Source organism: Pantherophis guttatus, chromosome 3 (assembly GCF_059756535.1).
Source record: "Pantherophis guttatus breed Tessera chromosome 3, ASM5975653v1, whole genome shotgun sequence".
Taxonomy (NCBI): domain Eukaryota; kingdom Metazoa; phylum Chordata; class Lepidosauria; order Squamata; family Colubridae; genus Pantherophis; species Pantherophis guttatus.
The window spans coordinates 64,154,198-64,171,515 of NC_142065.1; the positions used below are offsets into that span (position 1 = coordinate 64,154,198).

The 17,318-nt window shown below is 38.8% G+C and overlaps 1 protein-coding gene across 2 annotated transcripts in view; it reads right to left on the reverse strand.

Moving 5' to 3' along the window:
• NDC1 (NDC1 transmembrane nucleoporin) overlaps nucleotides 1-17,317 on the reverse strand; it is a 29,056-nt gene extending 11,739 nt beyond the window's left edge. Inside the window, exons 1-14 of one of the 2 annotated variants that reach the window (XM_034415115.2) lie at nucleotides 17,239-17,317; nucleotides 14,521-14,641; nucleotides 13,869-13,970; nucleotides 13,302-13,482; nucleotides 12,263-12,401; nucleotides 9,787-9,895; nucleotides 8,691-8,742; nucleotides 7,618-7,750; nucleotides 7,255-7,347; nucleotides 6,817-6,898; nucleotides 5,917-6,075; nucleotides 3,746-4,003; nucleotides 3,513-3,631; nucleotides 208-258 (exon numbers count right to left, since the gene is read on the reverse strand). In XM_034415115.2, the coding sequence (XP_034271006.1) occupies nucleotides 208-258; nucleotides 3,513-3,631; nucleotides 3,746-4,003; nucleotides 5,917-6,075; nucleotides 6,817-6,898; nucleotides 7,255-7,347; nucleotides 7,618-7,750; nucleotides 8,691-8,742; nucleotides 9,787-9,895; nucleotides 12,263-12,401; nucleotides 13,302-13,482; nucleotides 13,869-13,970; nucleotides 14,521-14,641; nucleotides 17,239-17,271 (1,632 nt within the window). In that variant the 5' untranslated portion in view covers nucleotides 17,272-17,317. The remainder of the gene's footprint in view (nucleotides 1-207; nucleotides 259-3,512; nucleotides 3,632-3,745; nucleotides 4,004-5,916; nucleotides 6,076-6,816; nucleotides 6,899-7,254; nucleotides 7,348-7,617; nucleotides 7,751-8,690; nucleotides 8,743-9,786; nucleotides 9,896-12,262; nucleotides 12,402-13,301; nucleotides 13,483-13,868; nucleotides 13,971-14,520; nucleotides 14,642-17,238) is intronic. The other variant, XM_034415116.2, reaches the window with a different exon arrangement.
• Nucleotide 17,318: the final 1 nt, after the last annotated feature.

A 17,318-nucleotide genomic window follows, 5' to 3' on the forward strand; every position in this document is an offset into this window, starting at 1 on the left:
CAATTAATTCTAATATCCTTGCAAACCAAGTTGCTGATAAATTAAATCAATTATTAAAATTTAAATCAGTAGTTAAAATGTAAGTTTCCAAAGTACCATTTCAAAAATCATCGTACAAAATTTTTGTTTAAGGATTAAAGAAAAGCATTAGTAAGAATACTTGCCTTCCTAAAAAGGCCAATCGTTGACTTACGCATGCAGTCTTACCTTGTTGAAAAAATACATTATCAGGACTCGTTTTGACAGGAAATTTTTGATCTGGAAGAAGAAGAAGAAATCTATGAACTACTAAAGAATATATGAAGTAGTTCAGAATAATATATAATTCCAGTTGTAAGCTTTAATCAAAGCTTTTCTGCTATACAGGTAGTCCTCAACTTACAACAGTTCATTTAGTGACCGTTCAAAATTACGACATCACTGGAAAAAGTGACTTATGACCATTTTTCAGTCTTATAACCATTGCAGCAGCCCCCTGGTCACGTGATCAAAATTCAGCTGCTTGGCAACTGATTCATATTTATGACAATTGTGGTGTCCTGGGGTCATGTAATCACCTTTTATGACCTTCTGACAAGCAAAGTCAATGGGAAAGCCAAACTGTGTTACTAACTTAACAACTGCAGTGATTCACTTAACCCTGTGGCAAGAAAGGTCGTAAAATGGGGCAAAACTCACTTAACAAATATCTTACTTAGCAACAAAAGTTTTGGGCTCAATTGTGGTCGTAAATCGAGGACTACCAGTACTGGGGTGGACAACAGGGAGCACAACTGGAATTCTAAGAGTATATAAAATCATTGCCTTAGATGTGCCTATTCTCAAAATTGGTAGCCTGAGGGACACTCAATTAAAAAATACATTTTTACCAAAACTTAAACTAGCTCCCTGGAGTTCTCTCTACCACCCTAGCTGCACCCATAACCCAGTTATGTTCTGCAACATGGCCACCTTTAATTAAAATAATCTTTATAAAATGTCAGCTGAATCAAGGAGCTTTGTGCTAAGACAGATATTTGGGTATCTAGAAGCACCACTTTGCTTGATCCTGAGCTATAAATACACCCTAGTCTTAAAATGATTGGAATTAATTCTTCCTATGGGAATAAAAGAAAAGAAAAGAAATGCACTATATAAGTGCACCTGCTTAACAACCACTCATTCAGCAACTGTTTGAACTTAACAGCAGTGCTTAGTAAGTGGTACTTATGACCAGTCCTTGGAGTTCCAGCTACTGCAGCATCCCTACAATCATCACAATCTGGGCAGTCAGTGATTGGCTTGTAAATACAACATTGCAGCATCCAGTGGTCACATGATCCTCATCCAGAGGATCCGCTTATTTGGATCCGTTCCAGTCTGGCTTCAGGCCTGGGTACAGCATGGAAACGGCATTGGTCGCATTGGTTGATGATCTCTGGAGGGCTCGGGACAGGGGTTGTTCCTCTGTCCTGGTCCTATTAGATCTCTCAGCGGCTTTTGATACATCGACCATGGTATCATGCTGCATCGGCTGGAAGAGTTAGGGGTGGGGTGCATCGTGTTGTGGTCGTTCTCCTCCTTTCTCTCCGACTGGTTGCAGTCTGTGTTGGCGGGGGGTACAGAGGTCGACCCCGAGGCCCCTTGTATGTGGGATGCCACAAGGGTCGATCCTCTCGCCCCTTCTGTTCAACATTTATGTGAAGCCGCTGGGTGAGACCATCCGTGGTTTCGGGGTAAAATACTACCAGTACACTGATGACACCCAGCTGTACATCTCCACCCTGGACCACCCCAATGATGCCCTTGAAGTGATGTCCCGGTGCCTGGAGGCTGTACGGATCTGGATGGGGAGAAACAGACTCAGGCTCAACCCATCCAAGACCGAGTGGCTGTGGTTTCCGACATCCCGATATAGTCTGTTGGTGCCATCACTGACTATTGGGGGAGAGTCATTGGCCCCAACGGAGAGCGCTCGCAACTTGGGTGTCCTCCTGGACTCACAGCTGTCCTTAGAAGGGCATCTGACGGCTGTGGCCGGGAGGGCATTTTACCAGGTTCGCCTGATTCGCCAGTTGCGTCCCTTTCTGGATCGGGATTCGTTAAATACAGTCACTCATGCCCTCGTCACTTCCCGCCTGGACTACTGCAATGCTCTCTACATGGGGCTCCCCTTGAGGAGCAGCCGGAGGCTCCAGCTGGTCCAGAATGCAGCCGCGCGGGTGGTTATGGGAGCAATGTGGCGCTCCCATGTGACCCCCCTCCTGCGCGAGCTGCACTGGCTCCCAGTGGTCTTCCGGGTGCGCTTCTGTTGTGGCTCCGATCCCCGAGCCCATCTTATCGGAGGAAGAAGGCTCCGAACATGAAGGAGAGGAGCCGGCCAGGCCTCCCTCTCCAGGCCCCTCCTCTCTGGCAATGCCTCAGGTGTCTGCCGAGGGAGAGGAGATTGACCAGGAGCCAGGTGTCTCCGATGACAGCGATGAGGGGGATAAGTCGTTCCTGGATCCACGCCAACGAAGGCGAGATAAATGTTTGCAGCAGATGAGGAGGCGTGCCAGGGATTAAGCTGAGTCACTGGACCACACCCCACAGACTATATAAGAGAGTGTGGTGGCCATTTAGACTCTGTGACGGACAAAGCTAACTTCTGGCTAGTCACTTTGTACAATGCCTGATCTGCTGAAGGTTTCACGTTTGAGCTGGACTGTTTTGAAAACTGTGTGTATTAGTTGGTGTTATCTGGTGGAGGAACACTCCCTCTTCTTGTAGTAAAGCACTTAGCAGACGGTTATCGTATTGCTGCCAAGTTCCTGATAACAAACCTTGTGTGTGCCGAGTACTTCTTCAACCCCCGGCTGGCTGTTTGTGTGTGTGTGGGGACGGGGACAGAACAGCTTCAAGGTTTTGGTTACCACCTTTAGAGCGCTCCATGGCCTAGGACCAGTGTATCTACGAAACCGCCTTCTGCCACCCAGTAGCCTCTCACCGACCAGTACGCTCCCACAGAGAGGGGCTTCTTAGGGTGCCGTCAGTCAGTGTCGACTGGCGGCCCCCAGGGGGAGAGCCTTCTCTGTGGGAGCACCTGCCTTCTGGAACGAGCTCCCCCCATAGATACGGAGGATCACTGATCTGCGTGCTTTCCGCCGTGCCCTCAAAACATTCCTATTCCAGCAGACCGGCCTGGCCTAACCTCTTTTTAAACTGTTTTTTAAATTTTTTAAATTTTAAATTTGTCGTATAAAAATTGGGGTTTTTAAATTTTGTTTTCTGGGCCAAATTATTTAATCGTATTTTAATGGTTTTTAACATTTGTATTACATGTATTTTATCTTTTGGCTGTTCACCACCCTGAGTCCTTCAGGAGTAGGACGGTATATAAATTCAATAAACAAACAAACAAACAAACAATTTGAGATCTTCACACTGGTTCCCACAAGCAAAGTCAATGGGGAAGCCAACAGGAGATCACCAAGAACCACCTGTAAAGAAAATATACCGTGCAGACGAATGTATTGTTTGATTTGTGGTAATACCTGTTCTTTCTTGTTCTGTAACCACATATAGAAAGAACCTGTTTCTGCTGCTTCCTTAGCATCTTTTGCAACCACCATCACTGGGTGAGGTTCATCGGGGTAGCCTGCCAATTGCAGATCTGTAAGAAAAATCCATTCCATTTTTTTAAAAAGTTATTTCTTTAAAACAAAGTTCCTTAATAATTATCTTACTGGACGATCAAGATCAAAATTGACATAGTAATATTTCCTACCTGAACTTGATGTCCATAGTTTTGGTCCTCTTCTCATAATATGGGGACTTTGGACAGATCCATGCCAAGGAGAGTTTAACTCCAACAGTCCAGGCTTATGACCCAAAAGGGAAGTATTAAAAGGTGATCCTAAATTGCTTCCAAGATCAGATGCAGGTGATGTTTTTAAGGGCAACAGAGACGATTTAACCAGGGAATGCATATGGGCTCGAGGAAATATGCTGGTCCTTGGCGTCTGAAATGAGCTTTCTTCAGGAGCTGCTCCAAGCAAGGAATCATATTTTAAAAAGCTACATTCAGGATGCCTTGCACCAACAAAATAAGTGGCAGCTGCTAACTTAGATGCAGCGAAAAACGGAGTTAATTCTTTTTGTAACTTGTATGAAACACAAAAGAAAATTACTAGTACAATTTCCACTAAGAAAAGCAAGACTGCTGAGCTCTGAAGTGGCTGTGCTAAATCGATATTAAAATATCACTCTTCTCGGAATGGGCTTGATGAAACAAAAATGATTTTTTAAAGAAACATCTTACTGCTATCTGATATTTTGCATTTCTAGAATCACATTTTGAAACAGATTGTGGAAGTAATTTAAATAGATATGTACGTATGACTATAGCAGCTGAAGTGATTATTATTAAATGGTACTGCAGAAAGCACATTTACAAAGATAGATAATCGGAGAGCGACTAAATATATTGTGGTTGACTTATCATGTTATCTGAACTCCGCCACTGTGGTTTATAAATCACAATTTATAGCTTAATTTGGGCTTTTTCAACAAGCCATGGTTAAGACAAGCCATGACTTATGGAAAGATGTAAATTCAATCATGAATCTCCAAGTTACACCTGGAGATTATTTGGTATATTTTGATCATGAATAATGGCTGGCAATATAGATATTATATTGAGGGTGCAGCATAGAAATGAACAGGGTTTAAAAGATCAAAGTAGCTAGGAGCCTTTCAGTCTTGAGATCTTTGAAGATTATTTCAGGATGTTATCAGAAGGAAGAGGGCCCATTTATTTCAGGAATTTGAAAGTAGAATTGACAATGTGATATTATTTCCATTTCAACTCTGACTCCCTCAACTAAAAAAGTGGCCCCAAATATTTCTTTTGAGCTGATTTGGGGTTATTGTGGACACTCAATAAGAATGAGAATATTCGCTCTCAAAAGTGTTAAATTCTCGAATTTGGAGGGAAAAAATCCAAAAAAAACTAAAACATAGAATAACTGAAATTAGACTACTTGTATGCAAATCTCTGCAATGCAAGCTCTGAGAACTGCAAATGAGATGCTAAGGTGCCACATGTGGACTACAAGCTACAGGTTGTGGGATAAAAATTAAAGATCCATTCTTTAATTATACTTGTCATGGTTATCCTTGATAATGTGGGCTGAATAAACCCAATGTATTAGGACATAGACCACAGCAATGTAAATTGCCACAATGATATATCTGGGTACGTATGGGTAGCTCTCAACTTACAACCAATTTACAACCAATTTACAAGAATTGGGACTGGAAAGTCATAGACTGAGGCACCACATGACTAGGCCTGATTTTACCACCGTTTTTATGGTGATTGTTAAGCAAATCATCCGGTTGTAGACGCAAACCATTCTCCTGAATGGGTACTTTTGCCAGAAACTGGCAAAAAAAAAAATTAAAAAAATCACAAATTGTGGCATGTGACTGTGGGGCAACCAGTCATACATGTCAGCTGGTTACCAAGTGTCCAAAATGTAATTATGTGATCGCTGGGGGGAGAGGCATGTCATGATTTCATTATGCCAACGAAACTATGCCAAGAAATTAAATCTAAAGCAGTTCATTAGCATGTTGCTTGTTATCAGACAAAAAAAGTTAAAATGCCAGTGAAACAGAAACCCACTCTGATCTTTTTCTCACACTTTCATGAATGCTACATTAGTACGCTAGCCAATTCTTTTCCTAATGCAGTTCTTTCCTGTCTGACAGACTTGGTGTGATTTAAAGGCTCAAAAAATGCATGGCTAAGGCTACCAGATTTTGATTGTGCAAATCCAAATGACCACTAGATGGCAGCAAAGAAGTATCTCTATCTTTTTGCTGCCACCTAGCAATCATCTAGATCTTGGCAACTCAGATTTGGTAGCCGTTGGATTAAACATTGTCCATTACCTGGAGAACTGAAGGACTGTGTCAAGTCTCCTGCAGATGGCTGTTTCAATCTTCCATTTGCAGCTGCAATCTCTTGTTGGATTATCAGCTTTTGTGTCAGATCACTTAGTAGGTTCAAACACTCCCCGCAAATTGAAGTCCAGTTGTATGGATGCCCGCCTGTCAGATACACAGAATGTCAATGAGTAACTATCACAATAACCTAAATAGTCCCTTCAATTCTGATTTTATAACAGATTTAGAGCAGAAAGAAAACCACCTATTTGACAAAAACATATTTTAGTAATACTAATAGAAATAATCATTTCTTGCAACAATCAACAATGTGAGATAGTTTTCTAATCTAATATACATAACCAGACAAAATTTAATGGAGCAATGTGTGAAATACAGAATTTATATCCCCATACAATATAAACTTTTAATCAGGATTCTATTGCTTCAAAACTGTTAGGTTATCAGAATGAAGCCTACACATGCTAAAATGTCAGAAGTGATATCCTGACATATTATATATGGGTTTACTGACCAACAACAAATTAGGAAAATATGCAAGATAATTATTCTAATTGCCATGTTCTATTTTACACCTCTTTACATTCACCAATGGACAAAAAGTACAAATAATTTTCTTTTTAAATCTTAAGATATTTTCTTAATCAGTTTTCTTCTGACCATAAATACTTTGAATTCCCAAAAATACATGGTTCTATAAAAATCTGTATAAGTAATGTATAAATAAATCTTATAAATAAATATTCATAATAAAAAGTTACGTCATGCTCACATCCAAATATCAAATGCAAACAAAACTCTTCAATTTAAATAAAAATCAATTTATTTCTCACTCTGTATTACTTCCCTTTTCATTTAACAAAACATCGGTAATTTTTCAAGTACCTGGTTGGCTGAGGCTAAAGACCTCTTGACGACGCACAGAAGAATATTGGGAAAGAAACATCAGGTCCTGTAAAGCCAAAAACTACAGAGAAATTTTTTTTAGAAATAGTGCAAAGCTGGCTTAATTTGCTTTCTATTTTCCAGAGTTGAACCATAATCATACAAAGTTTCTTTTAAAAAAAACTTTAAAAAGAACAATCAGAACATATGGTTAGATTCGCAAATTGAATTAAGACAGAGTAGTTTGACTTTGATAACAGACAAATCCCAATCTAGCTTCTGTAAGTAAGGGTAAGCCACAGCTAACTTGTGATTTTGACAATGGCAACCAATAATAAAAACTTGGTTTTGTTGCCAAATTCCCCTTGTATTATTTCTGTTATAATCACACATGTAATCATACCGATTGGCAGCCTCCATATCCAACCAGAGACATACCTTTAAAAGGGGTGGGGGGTTGCTGTTTAAGATTTTAGGTAAACACTGGTCTGCTTCTTCTGCAAAAGTTGGTTGGATAGGAAAGTGATGTGCCTGAAAAATAGAAAACATATACTGCGGCTGATGCAAAAATAAGAAGCCATCTTTTATTGATGTTATTTAGGGCATAATACTCATTTGCAAGCTTGTCAAAGTAGCAAGAATCAACAGATAAATGGGAATGTTAGTAATTCAATATAATGCAATGCAATGATGTTGACTTTATTGTAACAGTAGTTGTATTAAACAGCGAGTTTTTGAAATGAAAGCTACTTTGAGAGCAGGGATAGTGTGTTTGGGTAGCAGAGGGCCTGTGGCACCCACCTCGGTTGAAAAAATTCTGAAGAGAAGCCATGCGATGTACCATGTCATGAGTAGAAACAGACCACATAACCAGCTATGATACAGAAGAGACAAATCCAGGAGACCAGCCACCGTGTCCAGAAGAGGAAAATTGCTGAAAGACAAATAAACAAATAAAAATAAAGTTTATTTCCTTCCTACAATTTGATGGGTGTGATATGAATACATAAGCAATTTATCAAAAGCATAACTTTCTGAGCCCTAAACACAGTATAGCCAATCCTTGACTTACAACTGGTTGCTTAGCAACCATTCAAAGCTAGACCTCCCCAAGGGAACTTATAAACTAGTCCCCGTGGTCACGTGACTGAATTTTGGGCATTTGGCATATATGATGGTTTGCACAGTCACATGAATGCATATGACTTTTTTTTTTTTTTTACTGAAAATTGGCACTTCCAATTTCTTGCAAAATCAGCCAATAGCAAACAATTGGTTCGCTTAAGAAGTGTGGTGTTTAACAACCGCCATTGTAAAATCAGATTGGTCACATGAGTGATCTGCTTTACAACTGTCACGACTTATGACTATAGTGAGCAAGCTTCATTACAATCAAGTCGAGAACTACCTGTAAGTTATGTAAGTTAAAAAATTGAATAGTCAAAGATGTGTTTGGGTGTTTGGGTGATGATTGCTTAATATATTGTTACTGTATTGATATCATTACCAATATTTTAGAATATGTATATGTTGTTTTTTAGGAAAATCTTTTTAAGGAATTTACTTATTAAATTCAAACAAATGTTTCACAAAAATAGCTTATAGCTCTATTGGATTAATGCTGTCACTTGCAAATATGTGTCCCTTGAAACCATTGTACAGAATCCTTTCAATTTACAGATACATTCTTGGAATATAATCCCTTCTTGGAAGCACTAAATCCTCACCAATAAAACATACTTAAAAAGCAAACTTTATCCTAAACTTCATCACAACCTGTGAACTTAACTGGAAGCACTTACATTGCTTTTTATAGTTTACAGAGTAGGGAAGATACAATTCACCATAAATACATGTTTATAGGTACTACTAACCTATCTGTACGAAGGTTCATTGTGGTAATTATCCATGTCCTTGGAATATAACCTGATAAATCATAAATAGGACAATCAACGGGTAACATCACAGGCATATATTGCTTTGATAAATTATGCAGAACTTTCAAACAAAAAATTATACTGCCAATACAAAACTCAAAAGAATTTGTTTTTTAATATACTGGTTTGGGTCCAAATTCAGTTAGAATAATCTGAGCACTATCAACAGGGCATGGTTGGTTATAATAAACCTGTTCCACTGATTTCAAAGTCTCATTATGTCAAGATCACAACCCAATATAAATACCTTCTTGTATGTATCAGACTGCTCCAGGTGTAGAGAACTGAATTTGAACCCTACAGAGAAAGACACATCTTCCTTCTGTGACATCTTAAGGGTGCTATCAATACTATCAAAATGCAAACAGAAGTATCAGTATGGAGGGGAGGAGAGAGCGATCCTGGTTTCTCAAGTAGTTTCAGATCACCATTTATAGACTCACATTTTACATTACTCACAACACACAAATAAATGTTTCTTGCATCTTGTAGCAAACCATGTTTTTCTATGCTCTATTAACTTGGACTTCTGAAGTTATAGTAATGGACTTCATCTGGTTAAGTTGCCAAAAACTAGCTGCTATACTTGGCGTAAATAATATCATCACACAGAACAATCTTGTATTCCCCCAAATGGTCAGTTTTTCTAGGGAGCCAGAATGATATAATAGTCAAGGCAATCAGACCCAGACTTGGGAGAACTACAGTAGGTTCAAGTCCATTATCAGTCATTAGCAGAATCAATCACTCTCTCATCCATCATTTCACAGGGTTGTGTGAGAAACAATGAGAGGGATGTTATGGACGTAATCTTGAGCTTTTGAAAGAGGGCACCATATACAGTAAATGCGATAAATAGGATCCTTCCACATTTATATTGCCCATATGGATATACAGAGAAAAAAAACAATTGCACAATAACTCCTCTTCCATTGATCCCAGGACCAAAAGTTAGATTCATCCTGCCTTAAAACCAACCTCTTTCTATCGTTTTGCAGAACAGGAAAGGAAGGGATAAAGAGGAAACTCTTACCAAAGAAGTAATAAGCAGCACAGAAGTTCCTAACCATATAAAACGACTCCACACAACTATGTTTGGCCAACAGTGGAAGAGATCTTCTGAAGCGCAGATACTTGTATTGCTGAAAAAATTATATACACATATTTCTGAATGGAATATCATATTGAACGTGAAGACTTTTTCATGCTTTAAATTGGACAATCTTCCAATCCTGCCACATTACATTTATTGCCTGATAAAGTTTCAGGGTCAAGTTTTATTTTTTCCTAATTTAATACAGTAAAATATTTATTAGCTAGGGGTAAGACTCTAATTTACACATTGCAGCTACACATCAATATACTTTTTATAGGTGCTTTATTGCTTTGTGACATATACCATGACAGGCACTCAGTACATGGAGATTGCACTAGTTGTATTTTGATAAAAGTCATTTTTTTCAAACATTTTGACAGTAAAACATAGGGATCCATGCTCTACCATAGTGTTCTGACCCAGCCATAGCAGAAACAAGAAACAGACTCCTTGTCACGAAAAACCCCTCTTTATTTATCTCTTGTGAATTAATTGCAGTTGCCCACCGAAAACTCCAGGCAATAGTCCTTCACAGAGTTAACTGCGGTACAGACCTTATCAATTCCTTGCCATAATTGCAAGGCCATGAGCTCCCAGCCAAAAGGCTGCAAATTAAGTTCTGGCAAGCAGTCTTTGTGGCACAAAATACAATGAGCAAAATCTTCAGTAATATGAATTGTTGTCTCCTACGACAACCACTCTCTTTTCCTTCTATTTATTCCCCAGCCAGAGAGGGGCAATTCAGCGTCCACATGTGCTTTGCTTCCCGAGTTGACTCCTTGTCCTCCATTGCTCACCTCTTCTAACTGCTCTGCGCATACGTGCATCTGGAACAGGGCCCAGCTGTTCTTCCTCCTCACTCATATCAGCCTCCAAAGGCAGCTGCCTCTCCAGTGGCTGGGAAATGTCAGACGGCCCTGGCTCTATCTCTGCATCCGACGGCAGAGCATCCATCAGAGCCTTCCCCAGACTCCAGCACTGGCCCAAATTCCTCCCCAACCTCCTCATTGTCTGAGTCTGGGGGGCCACAACAGATAGGTACATATAAAGTTAAAGCTATGCTAAGATCTTTCCTTCATCTAAGACACAAAGGTGTATTTTGCATATTTGCAGCATATTTGGTAGTGGAAATGATAAATATCAAGATATATTTGTCCAAGTTTAGAGTTCACTTCTGCCCCATATTACTGATCAGCCACTTTTCTCAACTACTGTACGTAGAACCACTTTTTCTCTACTTGAATTTTTAAACTGCACTAACTTTCTTGCCACTTCATGTGAATTCATGCAGCTGTATGTCTGGTTCCAAATTTTAAAAAAAGAACCTGATCACATCATATAACAGGTCTTCCATTTCTAGTTTTCCTGATGACTAAGCAGGTCTTCCAAAATAGATAAACCTGATCTAGACAAATTAGAATACTCATTTTTTTCAATGGGTAAAACAATTCTAAGAATGTGCAGAAAATACAAAGATTGAAATTCAAGGAAGCTGTTCAAATTCTAAACTTTTCTGATATAAGTTATAGACTAAGTAAAATAAACCAAATATATTTAACTCAGGTTAGATATAGATTTTCCCCATCAATCAATAAATTGCTAAAGTTGACCTGGAGAGTCATTATTGAGGGAAAATAAAGATATATATCAAATAGATAAATGTTCTTGCTAGCTATATACAAATACATAATGCTCTTGTTCTAACTTAACATTTTAGTCACTATTCTCTAGATAACATACAAAGAGATTCTGCTATCTTCATAACAAAAAAGTTAATAATACATGAGTAAAATTAACTTAACTAATTTCGTTGTATACGTGATGTACAATGACAATAAAGGCTATACTGTACTATAAAGTTGCATAACAATCCTATTGTTGTCTTAAGGTTGTAGCTGCTTTATACTTGCTTTTTCCATTATTGCATAGGGAATTAATTGGAGTGGCTTATACAGTAAATAATGAAAATAAATGATAACTCCCAAATGGCCAGTTGCAAAATTGTTTAACAATCCTGAGGACAGGTTTCACCAAAAAAAAAAAAAAAAAAGGACAGAAAACATTTTGTTCTGGCTAACAAATCACACATATATAAAATTGTCCTCATTAAATTGTATCTCCCTACATGCAACATTCCCAGCTTTCGTCCTAAGAGCTAAAACATCACAACAAGCCATTATATGACTTGATTATGTTGGTTTAGGGTAATATGTGAATGTATCCTATAAAAGAAACCACAGCATAAAATCTCAGTGGGTTTATCCATCCTGCTAAAGCCAAGCCTGCACTGGCTTAGCCTAATGTGTGACTATTGTAGGTATTTTTTTGAGGAAGGTTCATTCCCTGGACATATCCTGGCCACTATTGCAGATCAGATGTAAGGTCTTCGTACACTTGTATTTTATGAACTTACTTGTATGGCAGGAAATGGGAGGTAGTTCAAATTGTTGACAAGATATCGGAGACTGTAACTGTAACCCATAAAAGCTCCAAGGAGTAAAAGGAAGAGATGATATTCATTCAGGCATGTGTGAAGGGTAGCATCAGCAGCACTGCAGCAAAACAGCAATTTTAGTTTTTTTGCATGCAGTCACGCAGAATTTTATTCTTTGCTTCACTTTCAAAAATATAGTATCTGATTTTGCACTTTTTATAAAAGTTCTATTTGGAATGTTGCGAACTTCCAGATATGCTGAGATCAGAACTCCAGGAATTTCCATTCGATAAAGTTCAAAATCATCTGGAGATCATGAGAATGGAGAAGGTTGATTTAAATACAAGATGATTTGGTACTTTTGGAAGGGGTAGGAATCCTCTTTTTTGTAAACTAATTCCCCTTATTTTAAAAACAAAACAGCAAAATTTCACGCGAGTTCTTTCCCATAGCACAAGTGTCTTAGCACTATCCTACAGGGATGTACAAATGTTACAGGACTGTAATTAGCTGCAGTGAAAATGGTTTTTTTTCTCAATGATTAATGTCTCAGAAGCAAGAAACTCAACGTAACTTCTACTCAAAGGTAGCCCAAAGAAAATATTTCTGCTTATTGCTGCCAATGACTTCTTACAATAATTTAATCCTAAAGAAGAAATTGGTCTGAACAAAATTATTTGCGTGATTTCCACACTTGAAATGGAGGGGGAGGGGGAGAAAAAGATTGGCCTTGTTTGTACAACATACACGAATAACTAAGTCATTAAGGCAAAAAACATGATGTCCAAAACCAAAACCTGCATTCTCTATTTGCAGAGGAAAGATTACAAACACACCCACCAGCCTGCTATGCCATCTACTACGGCTTGTCTGCTGCTGGCACACAAAGATCAGAGAACTGACCGGAGAAGATCCCTGAACGAGCCAAGGTGTGTAAACAGTATTTTAAAATTTTTGGTAATGCTCTTTTTATTCATTTTTACATGTTATGTATAAACGGAAAGCTTCGGGATTATACCTTTCTGTAGTGGTAGCTGTGCAGGGCATGGACAAAAAGAGGAACTTCCCCTTGGTCATAACTGCAGCACACCAAGCCACCAGCATTCCCATCACAGCATGGGCAATTGAATGGATCACCTGCTGCGGGTGGATAATCTTGCTTATTAGGGCTAATCGGGAGCAGTGAATAGAAGGTACAACTGCAAAGTAAAGAAAACAACATTAACCATCTCCTCCTTAAACCACTCCCTTAGGTTTCCCTCCTATTGCATCATGTTCCAAACTACGGCATTCCAACCACCACCATTTATTTTAATATTAGATAGCTCTTAATATGAAAGGTATTCATATTCAAACCATCCTGCCCATCAAATCACCTTCAGAGAAGTTTTTCAATGACAAAGGCCAGCTTTGTGAGAATTCTTAGATACTGATGATTCAAGGAACAATTAGGAGAATAACTCAATTTCTCTTTGGATTATAGAATAAGAGAGACCCCAAAATGAAGCTTAAAAGTACAGATATATTTAAGACACTGGTCAGGGCCAGGCGGTGCATCTTATTCGATATGGCTTTCAGTACTCACCTGCGTGAAACTGAACATTGAAGACATTTATTACCAGTATCACCGCAGACAGCAGTAGTAGGCAAAAGATCACATAGGATGTATACAAATCATTGAAAGAATCTGGAACAGAAAAAGTGAATTCTTTTTGAGAAAGGACTATAAAGCAGCTGTAACTGGAACAACAGTTTAGGACCTATAAGTCTGAATAATGCCCTAAGAGTTTCTGTACTGAAGATATTACCTAGTTGGATAATGAAATGTCTATAAGAAAACAACCAAGCTCAGAGAGCACCAGAGATTCCATAGTTTCTAGCAAAATTCTCAACTCACTGTCCACGGTTGCATGTACAATCCACGCATGCAGGAGAAAATTTTAGCTGTCTTTCCCCGTATCTTAGTTTTTATCTAACTTTAGTAAAAGCTAAGAGCTGGCGAAAGGCAACTAAATTATTCTGGCAGTTTCTTTTAAGTTGACAAGATTTTGTCAGATGGCTTTTTTAATTAACTAAACCATTATAAACCATGATCAGAGATGTGACAATCTGAAATGTTGCATAAGCGTTATCAACATAATAAGTACAAAGCAGTGTGATTAAAATACAACAAAGTACTATGCAGCAGTATTATTCTGCAGCACAATTATCCAACATTGGGTACATTTTGTACATACCTGTGATCCACTGAACAGGATGGAAGAGGTCAATACTGGTAATGCTGATGAACACTGCCACACACAGAGGAAGCAATAGCACAGACCAAGCAATGCTTGCTGCTGCTCTCCATCTTAAGATCTAGGGTGGGGAAAATGCACTTTGTTTCCATAAATCAACACACAAATTCCCAAATAACTTTAGATCAAACATTTATAATTCTGATAGTTGCAGAAAGATAAACATGATGTTTAAAAATAAAAATTCTGGCCACATATGGCCAAATATACTGTTTCATATAAAATATGTCACTTAAATCCAAACTGAGATCACAGTGGAATAACTTAAATAGTTTTTAATTTGAGATTATTATAGGTCACCAGAACAAGGGGTTAATTTGAAATTAACCTAATCCCATTCCTCTAGCATCCAGGAATGGGAATTGGAGGCAGAAACAGGGAAAAATAGGGCAATTTCAGCGTAATCATTTCTTTCTTTAGTTTTTTTTTAAAAAAACTCATCTACCGTGTTTCCCTGAAAATAAAACCCTGTCTTATATTTTTTTTGAACTCTGAAATAAGCGCTTGGCCTTATTGCCATGCGCTCAAAAGCCTGATTGGGCTTATTATCAGGGGATGTCTTATTTGGGGGAATTTGCAAAATAGTATAAGTTTACTGGCCAAGGGGCCAGCAAATAAGGGGGCCCCTCAGGTTACTCCATTAAAAACCTTTGTTTCATATAAAACTAGATGCAGTATGGTGCACGAACGTTAAAATAAAATACATTACAAGTGGCAAATTCACTAAAATCATCCAGAGGATGTGGGAAAGAGGGCACTTTTATAATAATAAAATTTCAATCTTGGAAGTAAGTGATCTCTGAATCTAGATAGGCAGAGTGAAGCACACAGGAAAGAGTTATGAAAAATTCTGGTTCTGATTCTAAAGCTCCATTCAGACAGCTGAATGTTTACAATTCAAATTCGGGTAAACTTTGTTAGCACATGGGGTTATTGTCTAAGCCAGTGATGGCTAACCTTTTTGCTGTCACGTGCCAAAAGCGTGGGGAGCGTGGGGAGATAACGCACACGTGTGCACCCCGCCCCCCTGTGCATGCATGTGCAACCCCCCCATGCTCCCTCCGCTTTTGGCACGTGATGGCCCAGCAGGCCCATTTTTTGCCCTCCCCAGGCTCTAGAGCTTTCTTGGAGTCTGGGATGGGTAAAAATGGCCTTCCCCATCCCCCCCGGAGGCCCTCTGGAGGCCGGAAATGGTGTGTTTCCCAACTTCCGGTGGGACTGGAAGGCCCGAAAATCAGCTGGCCAGCGCGCACATGCGTGCTGGAGCTGAGCTAAGGAAATGCTTGGGTGCCCAAAGATATGTCTCCATGTGCCACCTGTGGCACACGTGCCATAGGTTCGCCATCATGGGTCTAAGCAGTTCTCAAAGGCATGTACAGTTGTCAATCCACAAAAGATCTGTATTTGTCCACCATAGGAAAACCAGACCAGTTGTATCTAAAACAGATATAACACATTTGGATAGCATTTTATTTAAAAGCACTATCTACTATAATGAAAAGGATGGGGAAAGAGGGCTCAGTCCATCACTTTTATTGAGACTGGTTACATTTAACTCTTTCTCTTCCTGACCTGCTAGCTAGCCTGATCATTGATGCCCTTTATGTGTGTGTAATTTACTTTGGGATTATTTTGGAGGATATTTTAATTATCTTATTAGAGATAAGCTTTTTCAGTTGCAGAACTGAACAATTATTGCATACTGATATAAAGCATGCAAATGCAGTGTTGGCCTTATTGAGTATGAATGGGATAAAAATATAATTAAATATGCCACAATCCTTAGCCTTCAGATTCCCAACTTCCTGTTTTTCAGATATGTTAGTATTTCTATGATTCTCAACCAACTTTGCCAAAGATTGAATGGGACTTCTGAAAGTTGTAATTCCAAAACATCTGGGTGGCACTAGATTGGGAAAGACTACAAGTTATTTTCCTTTTAAAGTTATGAGCAGCAGAATCTCCATTTCCCATGCTCAATTCCCTAAAAAGAGAAATCTTCCAGTACTAGCAATTCAGCAAAATTTCATTAGTCTATCCCCATCTCCTGACAAGATTACAAAAAAAAAAGCTTCAGGATCTAACATACTGGTTGGTTTCATACATAAACTTAGTGATAAAGTTATGGTTTATTTTAGTTGTTGAATGAAAGACAATGCTGCCTTCACAAAAGAATATGAAGCCATATTTTGTAAATCACAATTTACAAAATTGTGATTTACACAATTTTGCGTAATTTTGTGGATTTGCACATGTTTACATGCAAAACAACTGCCTTATGGCTTAGCTTCCCACTGCGAATCCAGCCACTGAAACCTGCTGACAGCATTACGGCTCCTTTCTTCGTTAAAAGCAAAAGATCTGCCAGTGGCAATTTCAGGATTTTTCATGGAGGGAAAAAAAAATAGAAAATTAATATTTTAAAAAGCGTGGCATCTTTATACTTTCATATCTATGTTGAGTCATTTGCAGGCGCATGTTGACATGAATCCCCCAAAATGCATATAGTAATTCCAGATTCTCGTGCGAGAAAGCAAGTATCCTTTACACACTTTTGTATTACGAATCATTTATTCATCGCAGTCACGAATATGTCGATAACCGGCGTGCACGCTTAGTCTTTAGGCGCGTTTAATACGAGCGTGGAATTATACATACACTGAGCTGTTCCCGCGTTGAAACATCTCCCATCGTGCAAAAAGGCAGTGAACGGTATAGGTTCCCGGATGTACTCCCAG